Source organism: Diplotaxodon limnothrissa, linkage group LG7, assembly GCF_057381915.1.
Source record: "Diplotaxodon limnothrissa isolate DT_005_m linkage group LG7, D_limnothrissa_male_GT1.1, whole genome shotgun sequence".
Lineage (NCBI taxonomy): Eukaryota > Metazoa > Chordata > Actinopteri > Cichliformes > Cichlidae > Diplotaxodon > Diplotaxodon limnothrissa.
The window spans coordinates 26,838,222-26,858,651 of record NC_140602.1 but is presented as its reverse complement, the minus strand read 5'-3'; the positions used below and the strand labels follow the sequence as shown (position 1 = coordinate 26,858,651).

General features: G+C 43.5%; 1 protein-coding gene across 6 annotated transcripts in view; it reads right to left on the bottom strand.

The window, feature by feature from the left end:
* LOC146628390 (uncharacterized) overlaps positions 1 to 20,430 on the bottom strand; it is a 60,441-nt gene that overhangs the window by 11,601 nt on the left and 28,410 nt on the right. For 3 of the 6 annotated variants that reach the window (XM_085359491.1, XM_085359494.1, XM_085359492.1), the window contains exons 10-23: positions 19,703 to 19,752; positions 10,348 to 10,420; positions 9,408 to 9,520; positions 8,167 to 8,353; positions 7,620 to 7,812; positions 6,950 to 7,030; positions 6,168 to 6,227; positions 5,251 to 5,437; positions 5,065 to 5,158; positions 4,828 to 4,953; positions 4,050 to 4,092; positions 3,673 to 3,784; positions 1,583 to 1,715; positions 101 to 168 (exon numbers count right to left, since the gene is read on the bottom strand). In XM_085359491.1, coding sequence (XP_085215617.1) covers positions 101 to 168; positions 1,583 to 1,715; positions 3,673 to 3,784; positions 4,050 to 4,092; positions 4,828 to 4,953; positions 5,065 to 5,158; positions 5,251 to 5,437; positions 6,168 to 6,227; positions 6,950 to 7,030; positions 7,620 to 7,812; positions 8,167 to 8,353; positions 9,408 to 9,520; positions 10,348 to 10,420; positions 19,703 to 19,752 — 1,520 coding nt within the window. The remainder of the gene's footprint in view (positions 1 to 100; positions 169 to 1,582; positions 1,716 to 3,672; positions 3,785 to 4,049; positions 4,093 to 4,827; positions 4,954 to 5,064; positions 5,159 to 5,250; positions 5,438 to 6,167; positions 6,228 to 6,949; positions 7,031 to 7,619; positions 7,813 to 8,166; positions 8,354 to 9,407; positions 9,521 to 10,347; positions 10,421 to 19,702; positions 19,753 to 20,430) is intronic. The other 3 variants (XM_085359493.1, XM_085359496.1, XM_085359495.1) reach the window with 3 other exon arrangements.

Genomic DNA, 20,430 nt, shown 5'->3' with positions numbered 1-20,430 from the left:
TTTATACCTCACCTCTAAATTAGAACATGTGGTTTAGCTGTTCATCTACAGTTATTCCTGATGGTAACACATTCATCATGAGTCTGTGTACCATACCTACCTTTATTCTGTTCTTTGCACAGACAGACGGGCTCTCCGTGGATCTGTCACTGACGAGGACCCCACAGTCTGCAGGCAGCACAGAAACAGCTATGTTAGTGTATTCACCCCCAACCACACACACACACAGGGTGCCACATTCATCTCACATACTTTAATGTCTTACTGACCTCACAGCACTTTAGAGGGCAGGTCACATACATTTATGCAATGCTTTATTCTTACAGCTGCCATAATGTCAGGAGCTACAGTGGCTCATCTCTGCAGCAGCGTTTCTGACACACATGCTATATTTCACTTCATAGCTGGATGTACTGTGGTGGGTTCACTAAGGAGGAGCCTCATCATCAGCATCACTCTCTTAGGAAGTCTGAGTGCAGCTGGAGCCTCTAAGCACCGTGCTTCTCTTCATTGGTCCTCGGAAATTCTCCTTAACACTCTTCCTTGACCTCATGACCTTCTCCATCAAGGTCACCGTGAAGTGGAACAGGAAGTTTTGGACTATTCAGCTATAGCCTTGATATTTCCGTCTCTTTAACACTACAACATCCTTTGACACTCTTCTCTTCTGCGTGCAAAGGCAAAGAAACCAGAAGGCAGTGACTGCTGCCATGGCTTCAGTCCAGCTCACAGGAAGAAGAAATACCAGCGCTGGTCAGTGCTACCCCTCAGCCTCCAGGCAGATACACCTATGCTATCAATGTCAAACTCATACCTCGCCTCGTTTTGAAGTCATCACATTCACACACTTGTGCATCCATGCCGTCCACACACTTACAACAGTACTCCATCAGCCTTTTATGGCTGATGATTGAAAAACTAAACCCATAAAGAAACAAGCATAAAATCATCCGCCAGAAAAACTGGCAGGTTCTGTCCCCAGGTTTGGCTGCCTCCTCCGGACTGTCCCACTCAGCTTTAACCTTTTCTTTTGCTCAGTTTTCCAGCTTCTTTGTACCTGCAACACCTTCCATCATCTTACCCTGAGTATTTTCCTTCAGTTTGAGGCTTCAAGTCTGCAACTCCACAAATACTGTCCAGTCAGCTCTGTCTGTAAAGGCTGGGGTACAAAAGAGGTCTGCTGGTTCTGTTCCTGTTATTAAAGGCCAAACAAGTACAGAGTGGATCCTACCACAGCAAGCCCAGCAGCTGTGTGGACTGTGGGTGAAAAACCATACAGGCAGAGGAGGACCAAGCACAAGCCACACAGAACCCTGTTGCTGTCTGATGACTGCCCAGACTATTAACCACTACTAATCACGACTAACCACTTCTATGTAAACAACTACAGCATTATTACACAGAGCAGTATGATGGTGTTATCAAAGGTGTGAAAACGCATGGAGATAACGAAGTACGGAGAAGAGGAAGTGGTGATCCCAGACTGGAGGTGAAATAAAAAGCAGGAAGGAAAGAGCAGAAATGCAGCAGGAGAGTAAGAGAGCTGGCACGTGTCAGAAAGACAGCGCTACGAGGGCCTTACTGTTGCAGGAGAACGTTTCCTTATTGCACAGGAGTCTGCCGCTGTGCTGACACAGCGTGGAGCCGGGGGGGCACAGGGGGGCCTTTTCTCGTGCTTTGCTCTCTTGCTTACCCTCCCCCCTCCTCTCCTTGTCCTGAAAACAGCAAAGACACCAACACACTTCAAAACCTGACATTTCTCATTCCTTTGAATTGAGATAGTGCACTGTTCATTTCTGCATGCCAACACACACACACACACACACACACACACACACACACACACACACACACACACACACACACACACACACACACACACACACACACACACACACACAGTTCCTCTTTTGCTGTCTGTCTGGTTGTTTTGCAGAGTTCTGTCCGTCTTGATGAAGCCACTATTTTACCATAACGTATGTGATGGCATTAGATAAAAATAAATCTTTTTCTGAGATGTATGATGTCACACTTCATTCCTGTTTTTGGCTTCAGATTTCCTTTAACAGTTTCAGCAGGGTTTTGTATTGTTACGTCTCAGTTTTAGTGCAGTTATTCATTTATTTGAATATTTGGTTTCACTTCAACTTTATTTAAATTCAGTTCCCTCTTTGGTTTTTTGGGTAGGGGGTCTGCTGCGTACGAGAAATGCACAATGAGTCACATTAAACTCGTCTGAACTCAGACTAATTACCTCTAACAAATGCCAACAAATGCCACTGTGTCCACACTGATATTTGGCATATAACCTGTATCATCCTGTGATAAAAGGCAAACACAGCACATCAAAAACATTTTACTATTCGATTTTTTCATGGAATAATAAAAATATCTCAGTTTAAACACTTGATATGGTTTCTGTCTTCTATTGTGAATAAAACATGACTTTAAGAGATTTGTAAGTCATTGCACTGCATTTTTATTTCCATTTTACACAACATCCCACGCACGGCTTTGATGTGCAGACCTGTAACTGCACAGCTCTGCAGTGAACCACAAACTATCGTCACACTGACTTCACCACAGTAGCCCACAAGTAGCTGCAGTGGGGTCAGCCTGACTGTGCTTGTATGACCCAGCCAGGCTTACAAGCCACAGATCATCTGATTATCAGATCATATAGTCATCATATAGTCCGGGTGTCCAAAGCACTATATTAGTATCTGGTGTATTTTTGCTAACCATGAGAAAAATTCCAGTCCACTCACAAACAAAACTTTAAATATTGCAGGTATATTTGGGTCAGTTTGTATGCATCCCTAGTCACAGAGTACACAACTTACACACACATGGCTGTGTGCAGTCCAGCATGCAGAGTGACAGTGAAGACTCTGTACAGGTGGAATCATGGCGGAAAAGTTCACTTAAAGAAGAAAGAGAGCCACAATGGAGCTCTTTGTGACTTAAAAAAAAGAAACTATCAAAAAGCCTGCATGAAGAACAGACAGTTGGTTTCACTTCATTACAAACTAGTTGTCTTTCATGACATCTGTGTTCTCTGCAGCAACCCACAGAATTTTGACACTTCCCCCTTTGACAGATACAACATGCAGACAGTCTGCAGCGCTATGCTGAACTGCCTGCAAACAAACAGTCTGACAGCTCCAACTGCGAGCAGTTACAATGGACTGCTGCTTTTATAACTACTTTATATATCACCCATTCACAATTCCAACGATTAATCACATTTGGACCAGAGAACAACATGGGGTCAGTATCCTGCCCAAGGACACTTCATCCTGCAGACTGGAGGAGCCAGGGCTCGAACCACCAACCGCGCGATTAGCAGAAAACCTGCTTAACATCCTGAGCTACAGCCACCAAAGTTTGGCATGCTGTGTTTTAAATGCTTCATTACCCAAAAACACAGTGAACACAGTCAAATGTTCACCTGTGCTGAATACTTCATGCACCTGACAAAGTATGGAAAAATTCATCATTTCAATACATTTGCAAAAATAAAGAATATAACTGAAATACCCTGGTTTTTATCAGCCAGGGCACACACATGGACACATCAGCGTTACGCTCTACAGTCATCTCCAAACATACGTCAGAGTGTTAGAAAAGAAGAAGTGGCTGCATCACATCCTGTGTGTAAACATTTCTCACCTTGACTTTCTTGCTCATCTTGTTGCGGAGGTAGCTGAATCTCCGACCAATTTTAGGCCCTCCCTTTCCCTCAGTTTCGCTCTGCAGGGGACCTGGCTCATCCTCTGAAATACTGAACAACACAAAGGGAACTTTCAAAGGCACAATGCTCATTTCTATTTATATCAGCAAACGTTTTCCTGTTCTCTCAAATAACTGAAACCCATTAACATTACAATCATGGGCCTGAAGAAACAGAATAACAAACTCAAATGAAAAACCCAACAGGATCAGCGTGCCATGCACTCAGTTACATGCAGCCTGTGCTGCATCTCTTCAGTATGATGTGCTTTAAAAGTGAAGCAGAGAAAAAAAGATTTATTAGCTTCTCTTCCTACCTGGATGCCAGTGACCCAGAGTGACTGCAGAATGAGTTCACACCTGCATGAGGCAAAGACGACAATCATCATTTGATCAGGACAACACAGCTGTAGTCTGAACTGCACAGCAATGTCTTCAACGTCACAGTTACCAAGCAAAGCCTGCTTTTAGTAATTGGTTGACACGACAACAAAAGTGATGACTGATGAACTCCATTGCACTTCTAACCCTAATAAAATGACTAAACACAAAGTTAACCAAAGACATTGGCAGATGTGCTGAGTCAGTACTAGTGCCGTGCTCTGTATCACTGGCAGGAGTACCGTAAGAAAAATAAACGTGCACAGCTACATACTGTTTTTCAGATGTCAGCAGTTCCTTGATAGCCTGCCTTACCTTTTCTGTGGGCGGCTTCGTGTTTACAGACTGCATCCTATGTGCTCTGTGTAAGTGTCTCACCTGCAGCAGCCTTCAGCACGGCTGCTCAAACAATCAATCATTCCCTTCATACTTTGTCATGGGTAATATTACGACAATAACACTGTTTTAGTAAAAGAACCACCTGAAAGTAATGTTAATGCACTAGCTGGTCAGAGGTTTAGGTCACATTGAACACGGCACACTGAAAGGGAGACACTCGTCACACTTACACAGACTAGTTTATTAGTTTAGGCTTCTGAAGACAAACACGTGGGGTCCAGCAATGGGTCGACACATTTGAACTGCTTTGATGGTCAGTGTTACAGGACACCAGACTGACAGAGGGAACACTACAGGGACAATCTTCATACTTACTCCCTCCCTCCTCCTCCTCATCACTGGAGGAAGAGCCAATGGAAAAGAAGCGTCTAGTTTTTGGGAGGAGCGGAGAGATACTGACAGAGAAGCTGATTCGTCGCTTTGATGGAGGAAACCCACTCGCTAAAAGGTATTCATGGGTGCAGCAGGATGAAAGAATCTTAGCGGAGAACGTCGAGAATCTTTACTTCTCAGAACAAACGAGAGGCAGAGACAGAGGACTGAGAGACTCACCCTGTACGTCCCGCTGAGTGACGGTGACCATGGAGATGGATTTGGTGAGAGTTGGATGATGAAAGATGGCAGGACAGCTGACAATCAATGATGTCTAACAACACACAAGAAATGAAAATGACAAGTATATAAATCCGTCCTCTCATCGAATAACAAAGCAAAAAAAAAAAAAGTAAGAGGACACACCTGGCTATCAATGCTGCTGCTGTCTCCTTCCTGCTCCTCCTCGGTTAGGGAGGCCAGAGACCCCCTGTCCAGGCTCTCCACCTGTGAACTCCTGCCTGCAGCCACCACCTCCTGATCACTGATGCTGGCACACTGTGTCTGGTCCTGCACCACTTCTGTGCCCACTTCTAGACTTTCTAGACTGTGGCTGGATGAAAGGAGAAATGAAGTAGGACCATGTTTCCTGACTCAGGTGGCACACTGTTTTCTGCTGGTGATGTGCACGGCTCCTCCACTTATCACTCAATACTGTAGTATAAAACCAGTGCTCTGCTCTGTGTCTGTCTCCTCATAGTAAGTGTGCTATGCTGAGTAGTTATTATTTTACAACTTTTATACTTTTATAGCCTTTCAGGACTTTCTGCCAACTTTCTTTTAATTTAGTTCCGGTTCGTATTCATGTCCAGGTTCTATCCATCCATCCATGCATGCACAATCCTGATTTATACACCAGTGTCGTTGGTGACCAGCTGTCATAGGGCGAGAGGTGGGGTAAACCATGGATGGGTTTGACTGTTTTTACATCCTGGACGAACCCCCAAATTGTTATATTTCACCAAAAGACTTGGGCAGAGAGTGGAATAAGAATAAAGTGTCTGGGTGGAAAAGCTGTGCACCGGCTCCACAAGAGAAAGGAGGCTGGCACCTGGAGCAGAGAGAGAGAGAAGCAGGGTGCAGCCACAAAGCACACAGCAGCCTGCTAGGCTGAACCACACGTCTAACCAGACCTCATTTCATAAGGCGCATTGGTATGTTGTTGTGTCATCTTTCTCTGTGCTCGTCTTACATCATAGTCAGAGGTTTTAAGTCGCTCTTCTATCGAAGAGCTGTTGAAACGAAACAATATCTGTGTATTACTGTTGACTTCTGCCATTTACCTTCTGCTGTCTATTTGCTCCTGATCAGGAAAAACCAGGTTGGATGGACACCAGCTCATACTGGAGAAATGGACAGATGGGGGACGAATTGTGAGAAACATGCAAAGAAAAACAAAGAAAAGAAAGAGAAGATGTTTGATGGCAGGGGTGTATTAAAACAAGAATTAATGATAATGGTGTTGTGGTGAGAAAGATGTGTCTAAGCTGTTAATTTAAGTTTGTCTGAAAACTGGCACATTGCTTTAATTCATAACACTTGGACTCACATCACAGCAACACAGCCTGAACTGCACAACTCAATGCAGAAAATACTGTACAGAGGTAATAATCATACATCTCAGCACTACAGCCAGAGTTTAAGGGAATCTTTCCATCTCCACCTCAGTCTCAGCACACTTTGCTGACCTGCTGCTCTCACTGCGCTGATGACTTTTCCACTGGATGCCATGCTTGGGCCAGGGAGTGTCTGTGTATGCCGTGTGAGCAGGCTGAGGCTGCACTCTAGTAAGAAGGCAGGAATGCAAGCCTGATTCGGCTGCTGTGAGGAATAGCGGTGTTGCACTCACACTCTAACAACTCAGTTTAAGGTTCTTGACATTGCCTCACATTTGAATACGTGCTGTCCTTTTCATCAGTAAATCAGTCATTTCTCAGCTGTTTCTGAATGTGTGAAACACGACTCACAGAAATATCAGCCTAGACGCACAAAAAGAAAAAGTATGTGGCCCTGCAAGGAAACAGAGGCAGGCGTGAATAAAGCAGGTCATGGAAGACGGGGTTACCTTCTTCTGTGGAGAGGGGTCTTGGCTTGTTTCACCTCTCCTGAAACGGTCTTCAGTGAGCTGAAGGAAGGGGCAGGCGGACTGTTGATGACAACAGGAGGAAGATACACTCGTGAACAAAGATGTGGAAGCTGGCTTTAATTTCTCCTGCTGCTCGACATGGAGCAGATGCTCGGCTGCTGTGTTTGCACTTACTGTTTGCAAACGCAGTTCATGTAACTAACTCTGAATGCAATTGTGTTTTGAAAAATATCAGCCAATCTGGCATTTGACGTCAGCAGGATTTTTCAATAAAGTTGGGAGCGGAGCATCTGTTCTCGTGTTGACACCAAGTGTGTGAACAAGGAGACCCATCAATAAAGTTTTAAAAGCCAAATGAGACAGATTCTGACCCGATACAAGGCTTAAGCTGCACAACAAAGCACAATTTCAAGGCTACCCGAGCATTAGACAGCACAACTGACTGATGCCAAAGCCACAGATGTTGTTCTAGTCCAACCAAGAAGGCCTCCACAATGCTAACATGCAGCTTTGATACAAAGCTGCATCTTAGCATTCACATCTATGGAAAGACCTCCTTAGACAGCACAACTATACAGAGGGTCATATTTTTTACTTAGAAGATGGTCCTTTAGTGGCTCGGTGTCAGAACAGCCCGAGGTTCCAGTACCTGCTCTGTGAGAGCTCCATGTGTGTGGCTGTGTTGGTCCTGCCCGGCTCCCAGCTATGGCGACGCAACGGAGACAAGGAGCGACTGGATGTGCGCAAGACGGCTGATGACACTGGAGTTTCTGGAAGCTGGTCTTTTTTCTCTTCTTCATCGCCTCCTCCCTCTACCTCTCCTCCTCTTTCTCCTCCTCCTCCTCAGATGTATGTCAGAAAAAAATATTACAACCACTCACCGGTTAAGAATGAACACGTAACAGGACACATGCAACACACCCAGCACATCGTTCAAACAGTTACTACAAATACTAATGACTAATGTTCTAACTCTGAAGTAAATGCTGAGAATATGGGATGTTTCGCTGGATTTCACCAGAAGCTCATTGTGTCTGTGACCTCAGTGAAATCTGTCCTGATCTACTGTGCATAGCAACAGACAGATTTACTATCAGCTCACAGGCAGACAGACAGGAAGTAGAACATGCCAAAGAGCTTGTAATTATTAACTTCTTCAAGGAAATAACAGTTTCAGGTATCACTGTGTGCTTTACCTCTGTCCTCCGTTTCTGACATCCAGGACAGTGTGGAGCTCTGAGGGGACACAGCGCCAGATGTGTCCACTGACAAAGCTGCTTTGCTGGGACTGACAGCTTCTTGCATCAGTGCATTACTAGTGGAGGAGTGGGCGCCACAGGCCTGGCTGTCCATGTGCCCAACACCAGTCTGAGGAGCCTCAGGCTGGAGAGAAGGGGAGAAATGTGAGGTGGATTTTACAAAGATGTAAACAAACACAAAGCTAGGGCACTGAGACACACACACACACTGTAGTAGATTTTTAATATAGGATAATAGGATATTTTAGAAGCTGGGCATTGGAGTGATTTGAAAGGGCCCTGTAAGAAAACGTTCTCAGGGAAAGAGCTGAATGTGGTCTGTGGAGGATTATGAGAAAAGCTGGTGGAAAAGGCCTCTTCCAGAAAAAATGAGTCACTGCTCACACTCTGACCAGCTCCAAATATTTCTCTGTGACAGCAGAGAAGTTCTGCTGCACCAAAACTGCTGATATTTTGTATGTGTGCGTGCGTGTGTGGTTATGGGAGTAAGGAGAGCATTGATTATGAACACGCGGCAACATTATTTCATACAAATGTCAAACACGTTGTGTGGTCTGATAAGTTTGGATTTCCTTCAGGTGGCGGGGTCAGACTTTGATGTAAACTCCTGCCCAGTGTCAGTGGCTCAGGCTGAGGCTGGTGGTGTATGGGTGTGGGATCTATAAGTCGAGCTATCGCAGCTGATCGTGTCCATCCCAGTATGACCTCAGTGTACCGTCTTCTGATGGCTGCTTCCAGCAGGATAAACACTGCACTTCAAAGCTCAATTGTCTGCACTCAAAAGCTCCCAAAAAACCCAAGAGCCTCTCAAAGCAAAGAAGCGACGTATTCGTCAATGGCCAAGTCAGTACCCTGATTTCAACTTAACATGCTTTTAAGTTACAGAAGATAGAAGTGAAAGATAAAGACCCACAAACAGCAGCTGCTCTACAGTCCTGGCAGAGGATGTTAAAGGAGGAAACACAGCATTTGGTGATGTTCTTGGGTGCTAAACTTCAAGCAGTCACTACAAATTCATTCATTCTTTTAATTAAAATCATGTTTGATTAATTAGGTTTGAGCCTCTGAAACTTTGGACTATGCATAGAAATGTCTGTAATTCCTCAACAGTTAATGTGGTATTTCACAAAGTCTATGTGTGTGTGTGTGTGTGTGTGTGTGTGTGTGTGTGTGTGTACCTTGTGAATTAGACCATCATCCAGCTCAGGAGTGACGTTCAGGCCATCTTCCACCGCCGACTCTCCCTGCACCAAACACAGTGACACACATGTTCCTCGGTCTGTGTGAATATCTGTGAAGAAGAAGGAGGAGGACGGTCAATCACTTCCTGCTGAGTGAGCGAAAGACAACATGAGTTGTCACATTAGAGACTGTGGCATGCTATAGCGCTGGTAGAAAGGAAGTTTATCTCATATCACACCAACCACAGAGAAACAGCCTGCCTGTTTCTCTGTGGTTGGTGTGTGAAAGCACACTTTATCTGATAAAGTTTAAAGGTTAAATAAATAAGCGAACATTAAGTGCTCAAGCTTTAAATTTACTGCAATAATAAATGAAAGTTTATGTTCTGAATTGTACCATGTGGCTCAGTGAGTGTTTACATTCATACAAATATTCTATTTAAATAATCTAATTAATGTATTAATAACAATCTTTGGTTTTTGCTACTGATAACTCTACTCAAATTATCATTAAATAATAAAATAATCCATTTTAATGCAAAGTTTTCGTTACAGAACCTCATCAGAGATGCAGTGAAATCAGTGTTTCGACTCAAAACGCATTTAAAACCACCTTCAAGCCTACAAAATGCTAATCACGTGTTATTACATGGTTTTGCATTTTGCAGCCCTGATTCAAGTGTTTGCAGGCGATCATCACTCTTCCTTATGTTTGATTGATTCAAATGTTACTATGGAATTAAACAGAAATAGCTTGAGCCGTGCTTATTACAGTGGAACTATTATAAGTGTTTCCACACATCTCCATCACATTTTACAGCACATTAAATACGAGTTCTTGAGGGTTCTGCTCAGCTGTACTGGTAGCAGGTAAACTGGTGTTAAGATCTGGTTACTTCCTTTCAAAATAAGTGGATTGACAGTCTGTAAGCCTTACCTGTACATGGTGTTATTGCGTTGTGTTCAAGACTGGGCTGTACAGGACAGAGCACATGGCTTTCTCTCTGGATCTAACAAAGAAACACAGAGGGAGAGAAAGCAGAATGAGGCTGCTGTTTGCAGTACATGAGTTTTCCTGTAAAGTTCTCTGTGCTGAGCACACAGCATTGTGCTCCGAAACAAGGATGAAGAACTAAGCGTCATCCTCAGTTCTTTGCAGAATTTTTCTCTGAGCGTTCTCAGGTGACACAATATGACACTGTCACACACAAACACGGGATCCACGCGTGACTGATGACAACAGCCGTTCACCCACGTACTGTGTGTGCTGCATCTGTGTGTTACATGTTGATCCAACACATAGAGAATGATTGTTCCACACACACAGCAGTCCAGTGTAACATAAGACCGATGTAGGAAGGCTCCTTTACCAGGGTGCAATTCTGCAATTGTTCAAACATCAGCTGCTCTGAACTGCTCAACATCCCTCCGGGACAACACTTTTCCAGCCTGCATATGTCTTTAGATTTTTAATGTTTTGGGCCATCCAGCTGACCAGTTTAGTAGCAATTTCCTTGCTACTAAATATTCCACATTCCACACTGTCAGTGAACTTATGACAAAGTGGGACTGACTGGAACATCAACTCAGTCGTGAAGTGGTCGGCCACGCAAGACTACAGATCAGGGTCAGCGGATGCTGAGGTACACAGTGCACAGTCCGCAGCTCTCTGCAGAGTCAATCACTACAGACCTGCAAACTTCATGTGTCCTTCAGATTAGCTCATAAACAGTAAGAGCTTCATGGAATGGGTTTCCACGGCCAATCAGCTGCATCCAAGCCTTACATCAAATAGCACAATGCAAAGAAGTGTTCTTTGGAGTGATGAATCACACGTCTCCATCTGGCAGTCTGATGGAGGAGTGTGGGTTTGGCGGTTGTCAGGACAACGGTACTTGTCTGTCTGTGCCAACTGTGAAGTTTGGTGGAGAGCGATTATGTTGTGGGGCTGTTAGTTCTTAGTTCGAGTGAAAGGAACACTTAATGCTTCAGCATACTAAGACATTTTGGAAATTTCATGCTCCCAACTTTGTGGGAACAGTTTGGGGATGGTCCCTTCCTGTTCCAAAATGAGTGCATAACAGTGCACAAAGCAAAGCCCGTAAAGACATGAGAGAGTTTGGTGTGGAAGAACTTGACAGACTTTCTTTATACTCGTGGCTTCTGATGGAATGTACAAGTCACAATTGTATGTTTTGTGTTTAGGGTACAGAAATAATCACTGTAAAACTGCACGATGGCGGACTGAACAAAAGACCACAAAGACCTCTCTTCTCTGATATCATCTTTAAGATAAATGTGCGTGTTTAGACAAAGGCTGACTGAAGTCTAAGGGCTGGATATTAATGTGAGTGAAGCAATGAATTGTGTAACTCCTACTACTTTTGTCACTGCTGTAGGCTGGGCCATCGCAGTGATCTCATATTTAGTTGTGTGATGGTTAATCAGTAAAGCCAATGACTCCTTTGTCTCGCTGACGACTGTCTCAATGGATCTGTTGTCTTAGCTCCATGTTTCCTGCACTGTCTATTGTCAACATGCTGCAGAAAAAGATCCACACAAAAGAGCAGCTCTCCAACATGTAGGAGACAACAGGCAGCATTTGTCACTCTGCACCCATGCAGCATATGCTGGACAGTTGTTTGGAGGGTGCACACTTGATTTAAAGTGAACACTCACTTTAAATCACCAGAGATAAGTACATTTAATGAAATGTATGAAGCATGTGAACTGTTCTATCCCAGTTTAATGAGCTTGAATAATTTACCTGTGCCAAATAAAACATATGTTTGTGTATGTCGATTGGCGATCTGTCCAGCTGATTTGAATCATCTAATGCTTTCAGTGAGTCTGAGAAAGAACATTCCTTTTTCTTGTCTTTCTTGTCTTTTCTCCCCTCGCTCCCAACCAGTTGCAGCAGATGCTGTTAGTTAAAAGTTAATAAAGGACAATCGCAGCATTGATACACTACTGACATTGATAGACTATTAGCTGTTACAGTCTGTTACATTCTGTCAGTAATAGACTGTTTCTTAATCAGCATGATCAGCATCACAGTTTTTGACACTTTACCACAACACAGATCTGTATCAGGAGCACGGAGCGCTTTCTCTCATAGTTGCACAGATCATCTCTCAGGACAGCTGACACAGCTGAGATGCTGTGTGTTAACAGCAGTGCTGTCATCTAATGCTGGGGGCTGTCACAAAGCCTGCTCTGCTCTCTCATCTCTGCTGGGAAGAGCTGATACGTAAGAAGCAAGCCAAACCAGCCCCCGGCAGCAGGATTTCATTTCTGCATCACCAAAGTAGAAGTTGGAGTTCTATTGCTCTGAAAATTGTGTGCATAGGAGTAAAAACAGAGAAACTGTAATGCAAACCATGCTTTGTGTTACTCTCTGTGACAGCATAAAGGCTGTGGGTGTGGCAATTTCACACTATCACCAAAACACTGATCATAGTGATATGTACACAAATTTTCGTATATGTGTGTGTTTGCAAAGAAGATGCCAGTGAACATGATGCACACACTCTGCCTTCTTCTCTGGACCACAGCTCATTTAAAATGGACTGAAGCAAAGTAGGAAACTGTTCTGAGGTCAGACCCTTCCAGATTGTTTTTGGAAAACATGGGCACCACATCCTCCTGACTGAAGACCAAAGGAATTAGGCACATCTGGAAAGGCTCCATCAATGCTGAAAGGTATAGACATGTTCTAAACCAACAGATAGTCCATCCAAATGACACCTTTTTTAGACGACTCTCCATATTTTGCATAACAATGCTAACCCATGTATGGCATCTGTTAAAGCATGGCCGACCTGGCCTGCTATGGCGTTATTTTTGTGACCCTCACCAACTGAGAACATCTGGAGCATCATGATAAGAAAGAAGAGACAAAGAAGAAGAAGCCAGGACAGCTGAGCAGCTAGAATCCTGCATCAACAACATCCCTCTCCCTCAAAATAACTGGCAGGTCTAAGACTTTCAACAGCAGACGAACAGTATCTGAAAGTCATGTCTTTAAGAAACAGGAAAAATCCCGTTTCTTAAAGACATGACTTTAAGTCATTTGCACAGAACATTTCTGATGATCAGAAATGTTCTCAGTGGAGGGATGGCTAGAGCAGGGTGATATGACCAAAAATATTTATCACGATATACATTTGAAAATTTGCGATAACGATATAACTGACGATATAATCGACACTAGACAAAATACTTTACAACTCCACAACTTTATTCGTGCAAAAAAAAAATAAAATCAATGTGTTTTCACTTAAACAAGCAGCCGTTTTTTGCATTAAAGTTATATAAAAATTTAACAGTGCAAATGCAAATTCCTTGCTGACAGTTTAACCAAAAGGCATTTCCAGCGGAAACTGGCTGACATATCCTCAGCATAACCATGTATAATATCCACAAAACTTAAAAAGAGGTTAAACACACACAATACGGTAATATTATGTTGAAACACAGTACGTATCACTCCGCCAGGCTCCTGCCAACGATAGCCGTAATGCTCCGACAATCCATCAAGCGGTGCGGCTTCGTAGCTTAGCAAAGTCGTACTAAAACATTTGACAGATTTTCGAGCGTCGTGTACGACATGAAATCGTTTCGAGGTCAGTAAACACAACCAGAATTCATACATAAGGCGCACGGGATTATAAGGGGCACTGTCGATTTTCAGAAAAATCAAAGGATTGATTTTAAGTGTGCCGTATTTTCCAAAAAACACGGTAATAACGATGGCCAGCTAGCATGCTCTACCAAAAATAGTGCTTTGTTGTGTATCTGACGGACGAAAGCTAAACCAGTTCCACACCACTGAAGTTGCAGCATTTTTACAAACCAATGCTGGTTCATTTAACGATCCCCTTTCGCCCTTCTCATTCTCCGTCGCCGCCGTGCTTTTTCCGGCATGTGCGTATAAAAAACAAAAGCACTGCGCATGCGGGTTTTACCCATATTCTATCGCGATATTTCATTTTCTTATCGTTGCCCGACATTATACCAGTATTACCGTGAACGGTATGATATGCCCCAGCCCTTGGGGCGGCTATCAAGAAGCCATTTTTAATGAAGGGAAACAGGAGGAAAAGGCTGAGGTACCCTACATGACACAAGAACTGAACTGAAAATCTGTGGCAAGAGGTCTGATCAACCCAAATTAGATTTTTTTTAGTGTGAGTTAGGATGAGAGAAAGTGATTCTGTGGACAGGTGTCCTTCATACTAGAGCAGGGCGATATGGCCAAAAATATTTATCACGATATATATTTGAAAATTTGCGATAACGATATAACTGACGATATAATTGATGCGAGACAAAATACAACTCCACAACATTACTAGCGCAAAAAGACAACCTATCATTTATTTTCACTTAAACAAGAAGCTGGTTTTTATGTACATTAAAGCTTTATAAAAATGTAACAGTGCAAATGCAAATTCCTTGCTGAAAGTTTAACCAAAAGGCATTTCCAGTAGAAATGGGCTGACATATCCTGAGCATAACCATGTATAATATCCACTGAAGTTAAAAAGAGGTGCTTTGCAACATTAAACTGCAGTGTGCAGTACGCATTTTTCGGACCATAAGGTGCACAGGATTATAAGGCACATTAATCGAAACAAAGCAGTCAGATAAATCAAACTTTATTAAACTCATTCTTCTTGCTTCCTCCACTTCTGTACCATTGATTCATTAATGTTGAATTCTCTGGCAGCTGCTCTATTCCCATGTTGTTGCAGTATATTAATGACTAACCTCGTATTGTGGATGGATTATCTCAGTTGCTCTCCTGACTGAAGTTTGGTCCGTTTACAGCATCCTGCCATGCGATTGCATTTGTCTCTAACTATCAGGAACCTTAACGTTAACTTTTATAAGTGGAAAAGTGTTAGTGTTTGTCCTCCAGCTTCACTGTTTATGTTATGCTAACGTAGCTGTGTCGCTAGCGGTCACGTAGCACATCATTATATACCAGCTAGCCCAACTTCAGTAACCCTACAAACGTCACTGCTGTTTAGTTTCCTGTCTTCATTTATGTTGGAAGTGAAAGCAGAGCTGTACGTTTGAATTTTTTCAGAAATCTCTCAGTCAGAACATGCAATATCATGCTTAGGTAACTAGCAAAACTAGCGAGCTAACTCCCGCTAGCTTCCTGCTAACTTCTAACTCCGTTAAATGTAATAAATTTTGTTTTCATGGATGCCTGGAAGTTAAACTTCATAGTTACACCTGGTAAAGCAGCAATGCTGATCGTTTTATTAAAGATGAAAGAATTTAGACAGTTTTTAAACTCTCAGTGATGCTGCAGTGTTGTTTCACCTGAAACATACGGAGTTTAGGAACCAGATTACTCCCAGATTTAAGAGCATCTTAGTCTGACAAATACGACAATAACGACGGCCGCTTGCATGTTCTGCAAAAAAAATGTGCTTTGTCGTGTATCTGACGGACAAACACCAAACCAGTTCCACATCACTGAAGTTGCACCATTTTTACAAACCAATTCTGGTTCATCTGTTTCACTCAACAATCGGCCATGTGCGTATGAAAACAAAGGCACTGCGCATACGCGGATTACTCATATTCTATCGCGATATTTCATTTTCCTATCGTTGCCTAACATTATCCCGGTATTACCGTGAACGGTATAATATGGCCCAGCCCTACTTCATACACACTGAGAGTTTAGATCAGCAGTATCTGCAACTCACTGATTGTCATGTGTGTGCCACATCTGTGGGAGCCACAATTCTTGCTTGCTGTAGGGGATCAAATACTTCAATATTTCATTCAGTGACATGCAAATCAGATTATAACTTTTATGTAATGTTTTTTCTGGATTGTTTGTTCATATTCTGTTCTCTCCATTAAAATGAATCTGCCATAAAAGGGAAGTAAAAAAAAAAAGGGGAGTGAGCAAACTTACAAATTCAGCAGGAGATTACAGAATTATTTCCCTGAGTGTATCTACAGAGGAGGGCAGGACAGAGGGTCCAACACTGAGTGTCTGCAGTAAAACATGGTGGAGGCTCTGTCATGGTTTGGGCTGCTTTTCAGCCAGTGGTGTTCGACATCTTGTCAAAATCGATGGAATTATGAATGCAGAAAAGTACCAACAGATTTTGATCCACCGTGTAAAAACATTTGTAAAGAATCTGACTGGCAGCAGCTTCATTTTATGTAAATACAACAATGAACCCAAACACACTGCAAATATAGTAAAAGCATTCCTGGAAAGAAAAACACAAAGTGGAACACCATCAGTTATGGACTGGCCTCCCCCGGACCCCGGAACATGCATATATTTACATGGACGTTTGTTCATGTTTATAAATCACCGCACAGATTTCCTAACAAAATATAAAGAAATGAGGCGTGGCTCAAGACTTCTGCACAGCACTGTATCTAAAGTACATATATGAAGGCCATGAGTGACTGCAGGACTCTCAGCCATCAAATCACCAGCTTTTTTCCCTACCTTAATCAACAGCACATCCACAGTGGGCTCTCCTTTGGCACAGAAGCTGTACCTTCGCCTGTGCCTCTCATACATGCTGCCAGTTTCACCCTCAGCTTCTAACAATCCAGGTCTCACACACATGCTGACAGCGAAACATACTGCAGGCAAAAGCTCAGCTATCGCCCCGCTCTCCACTGTCTGTCCCGACTGCAAATCTGTCACAGCAGCAATGATGGAAACAGCCGAGGGAGGAGTACGAAGGAAAAAGGTCCAACTGGAACTTTGTGCAGTTACAGGCAGCTGATTTACTTGAGGTGAAACGAGAAAACTTCACAAAAGAAGAAAACAGTTAGTATATCCAATTAGCGACATGAGAAGAGGGAATCCAAACCAAATCCACTTAAACAAACAGTGAAAGAACAGCTAACGCAGATCAGTGTGCTCCTACTCAGAGTAATCCTCTACAGCCTGCGAGCTCTGACGAGGAGACTTCCTGCACACATCTGTTTATAACACCAGCCCCCTCTCCATCCCTCCTATCCACCCGCTTCCTTTTTCCCTCACTGCCTTCTTCCCTCTCTCTCTGTCCACTCCCTCCATCAAAGGAGCCAAATAAGAGCAGCAGAAGTGGATAAATAGTGACTATGCCCTGTGCTGACTGACTGTGCTGAGTGATAATGTCATATGTGCTGCTGCACCCACATGCACAATCACTGCCACATCAGGGTGACGTAAACATGGAAAACAGACACCTGCAGTCAATGCCACTGTAAACGGATGAGAGGAGGAGTACACCAGGGACAGGCCCCCAATATGTTGCAAGGCTAACACAAAGAGACACACAACCGTTCACACGTACTGGACATTTTCAATCACAGTTAACCCACATGCAGACCCGTGACACAGACCCACATATGTACACACAGAGCACACAAACAGGCTTGACATTAGAGTGCTCGGTCAACACTGCACCAGCACACAGTTCCCGTGCTGAAGTTACAAAAATAAAGAAATCAAATTTATTTCTGGCATGCCTCATATTTTCAGTATTTGCTTTTTCACACTACAGTTCCCACAATGCTTTGGGTACACCTTGGGAAAAAAAATGTGCAGTATAATGAATAAGTTGGTTGAAAAACAACACGTGTGTGTGCATGTGTGTGCATATGCATGTGTGTGTGCATGTGTTGCTGATAACATGATGAAAGTCATTTTTAATAAATTAAAGAACTCTCTCAACAACACAGAGCTAACTTGTAGTCAGTAAGTGCAAGAAATCAGCACCACCTGTGACCAATCAGCAGCACACAAACACAGCGGTAACCACGGTAACAGCCGAACGCCACCCAGCTCTGACAGAGTGAGAGACGGTCACATCTGGAACTTTTTATACCTACTGAAACCACACGGGGGCAACAAAGAATACCCGAAAATGAGTGAGTTCCTACAGACTGCATCAGAGAGCACACAAAGAGAACACAGGGTTCAATTTTCAATTGAATTCAGTTTTATTTATATAACGCCAAATCACAACAGCAGCCACCTCCAGGTGCTTTATACTGTTAGGTATAGACCCTACAATAATACAGAGAAACCCCAACAATCAGACAACCCACTATGAGCAAGTGCTTTGGTGATAGTGGGAAGGAAAAACTCCCTTTTATCAGAAGAAACCTCCAGGAAAACCAGACTCAGGGAGGGGGCGGCCATAAGCTGCGACAGCTGGGGACGATACGAGGAAGACAGAAAGACTTGTTGCAGGAATTGCTTCAAGATCAACCCGAGACAGTGATGAAGTTCATGTCCTCTGGATGCAGAGAGCACTCCCATCGGCACAGAAAAGCTTCCTCGTGGAATAAAGGTGATAAAGATGGTCACTTCACTACAGGGTTGAGAGGGTCAGGATTTTCCTTTAATTTGTCACCGAGCCGTACGTGTAAGATGTGAGACTGTATCAGCTCTGGCCTAACTGCATTAACAGATCTGTTAACAGAGGTTAGCAAACCTGCTACCTGATCCCAAACAAAAACTAACTCAAATGTGGACACAGTGGAACCCAGGATCCTTTAGAAAGTTGCACAAACATGATTCAATAAGTCATTTCAAAGTCCTATGATCACTTTTATGGAAAATAAATAAAAGTGCCAAACATCTGAATCAAACACATGGAAATCCAGCAGTTTCTCTAAGACTCCAAACTCGACCTGCTCATCTTCTCAACAAGGTAGCAAAGTTTTACATGAAAGCGAATAAAGCAGGGTCTCCTATACCGCTCTGTGTACTGTACCTCCCTCTTCCGTCCCTCCCTGACTCTGACATTACACCCCAGGGCAAGGTCTCAAGGTTCCCATGCCTCCCACTGTAACCTGCAGCTCTATGATACCAAACAGTGCGTCATCAGGAGTCATTAGAGAAGGATTTATATGGTGTCAAAGGAGACCGCGGCCTGGCCCGCTCTGATCTAACCCCAAAACCACAGAGAGCAAAACTAATGTTCATATGCACTGCAGGAAGGAGAGAGGAGGTGGGCTTGTGGGACCTGAGTGTGGCACTGAGCTGGTGTATTTGTCTTAGCTGCTCGGTCTCCGTGCTCCCTTGTCCGCTCTGTCAAATAACAGGGTTTTAAGGGGGTGGAGCCTTAGCTTACTCTCCAGAAAGTCTCAGTACTTCACTCCTGCAAGAGCCTGCAATGATCACACCACATCTAGCCAGCTGCTTCGCAAAACGTTGACAGGTTCAGTGTATGCAGGTGAGACAATAGGACAGACTTGCCTGTGACACTATGAAACAGTCACTCCACTGAACAGCAGCTCACCTGCAGAGTGTGTGCGCTGTCCCAGCCTCTCTGCTCCTGCTCTGCTGCTCCTGCACACGACAGAAAACACCATCAGGTTAGCGTGGACACTCACTGGCTTTGAAAAACGCATCAGCCAGCTACAATATCATCCACAATACACAGAGCACAGCTATATTTAGAGGGTGGTGAATCAGTGATGAGAACAACAACATGAGGTGGTAGGATCAAACAGGCCAGTCATTGCACACACATTAACTCCAAAGCCTCTGAAAACAAGTAAGTGATGTCATTGTTCCAGGAAGTGCAAACACTTCACTGAAAAGTGATCAAGGTGTGTGTTTTGTATGTAAGGAACAAAACTGCAGTGGTAGGCACACGTAAAGGCTAGGTTTTTTTCTGTCTTAGCAGGGCAGAATTATGAGCCTGGGCCTCTTTCAGCTAGCTCTGGTGCTAATGCTAGCTGGGCCTCAGCACGGGTATGTTTTTAAAGTGTGAGTGCTTGTATTAACTTAGCGTCGAATAGTATAATACTCGTTTAATGTCCCGCTGTCCTTCGAGGCCTTTGCTCAGTGGATCAGAATCTGGATTGGACACACACACACACACACACACACACACACACACACACACACACACAGGAACAGAACTCATACCACAACCATATTTCCACCTACCTCTAGTTTTACATTTAACTGTTATGACGTTATGATGTTGATTACATCATCACGTTTCCTGGATACAATGCA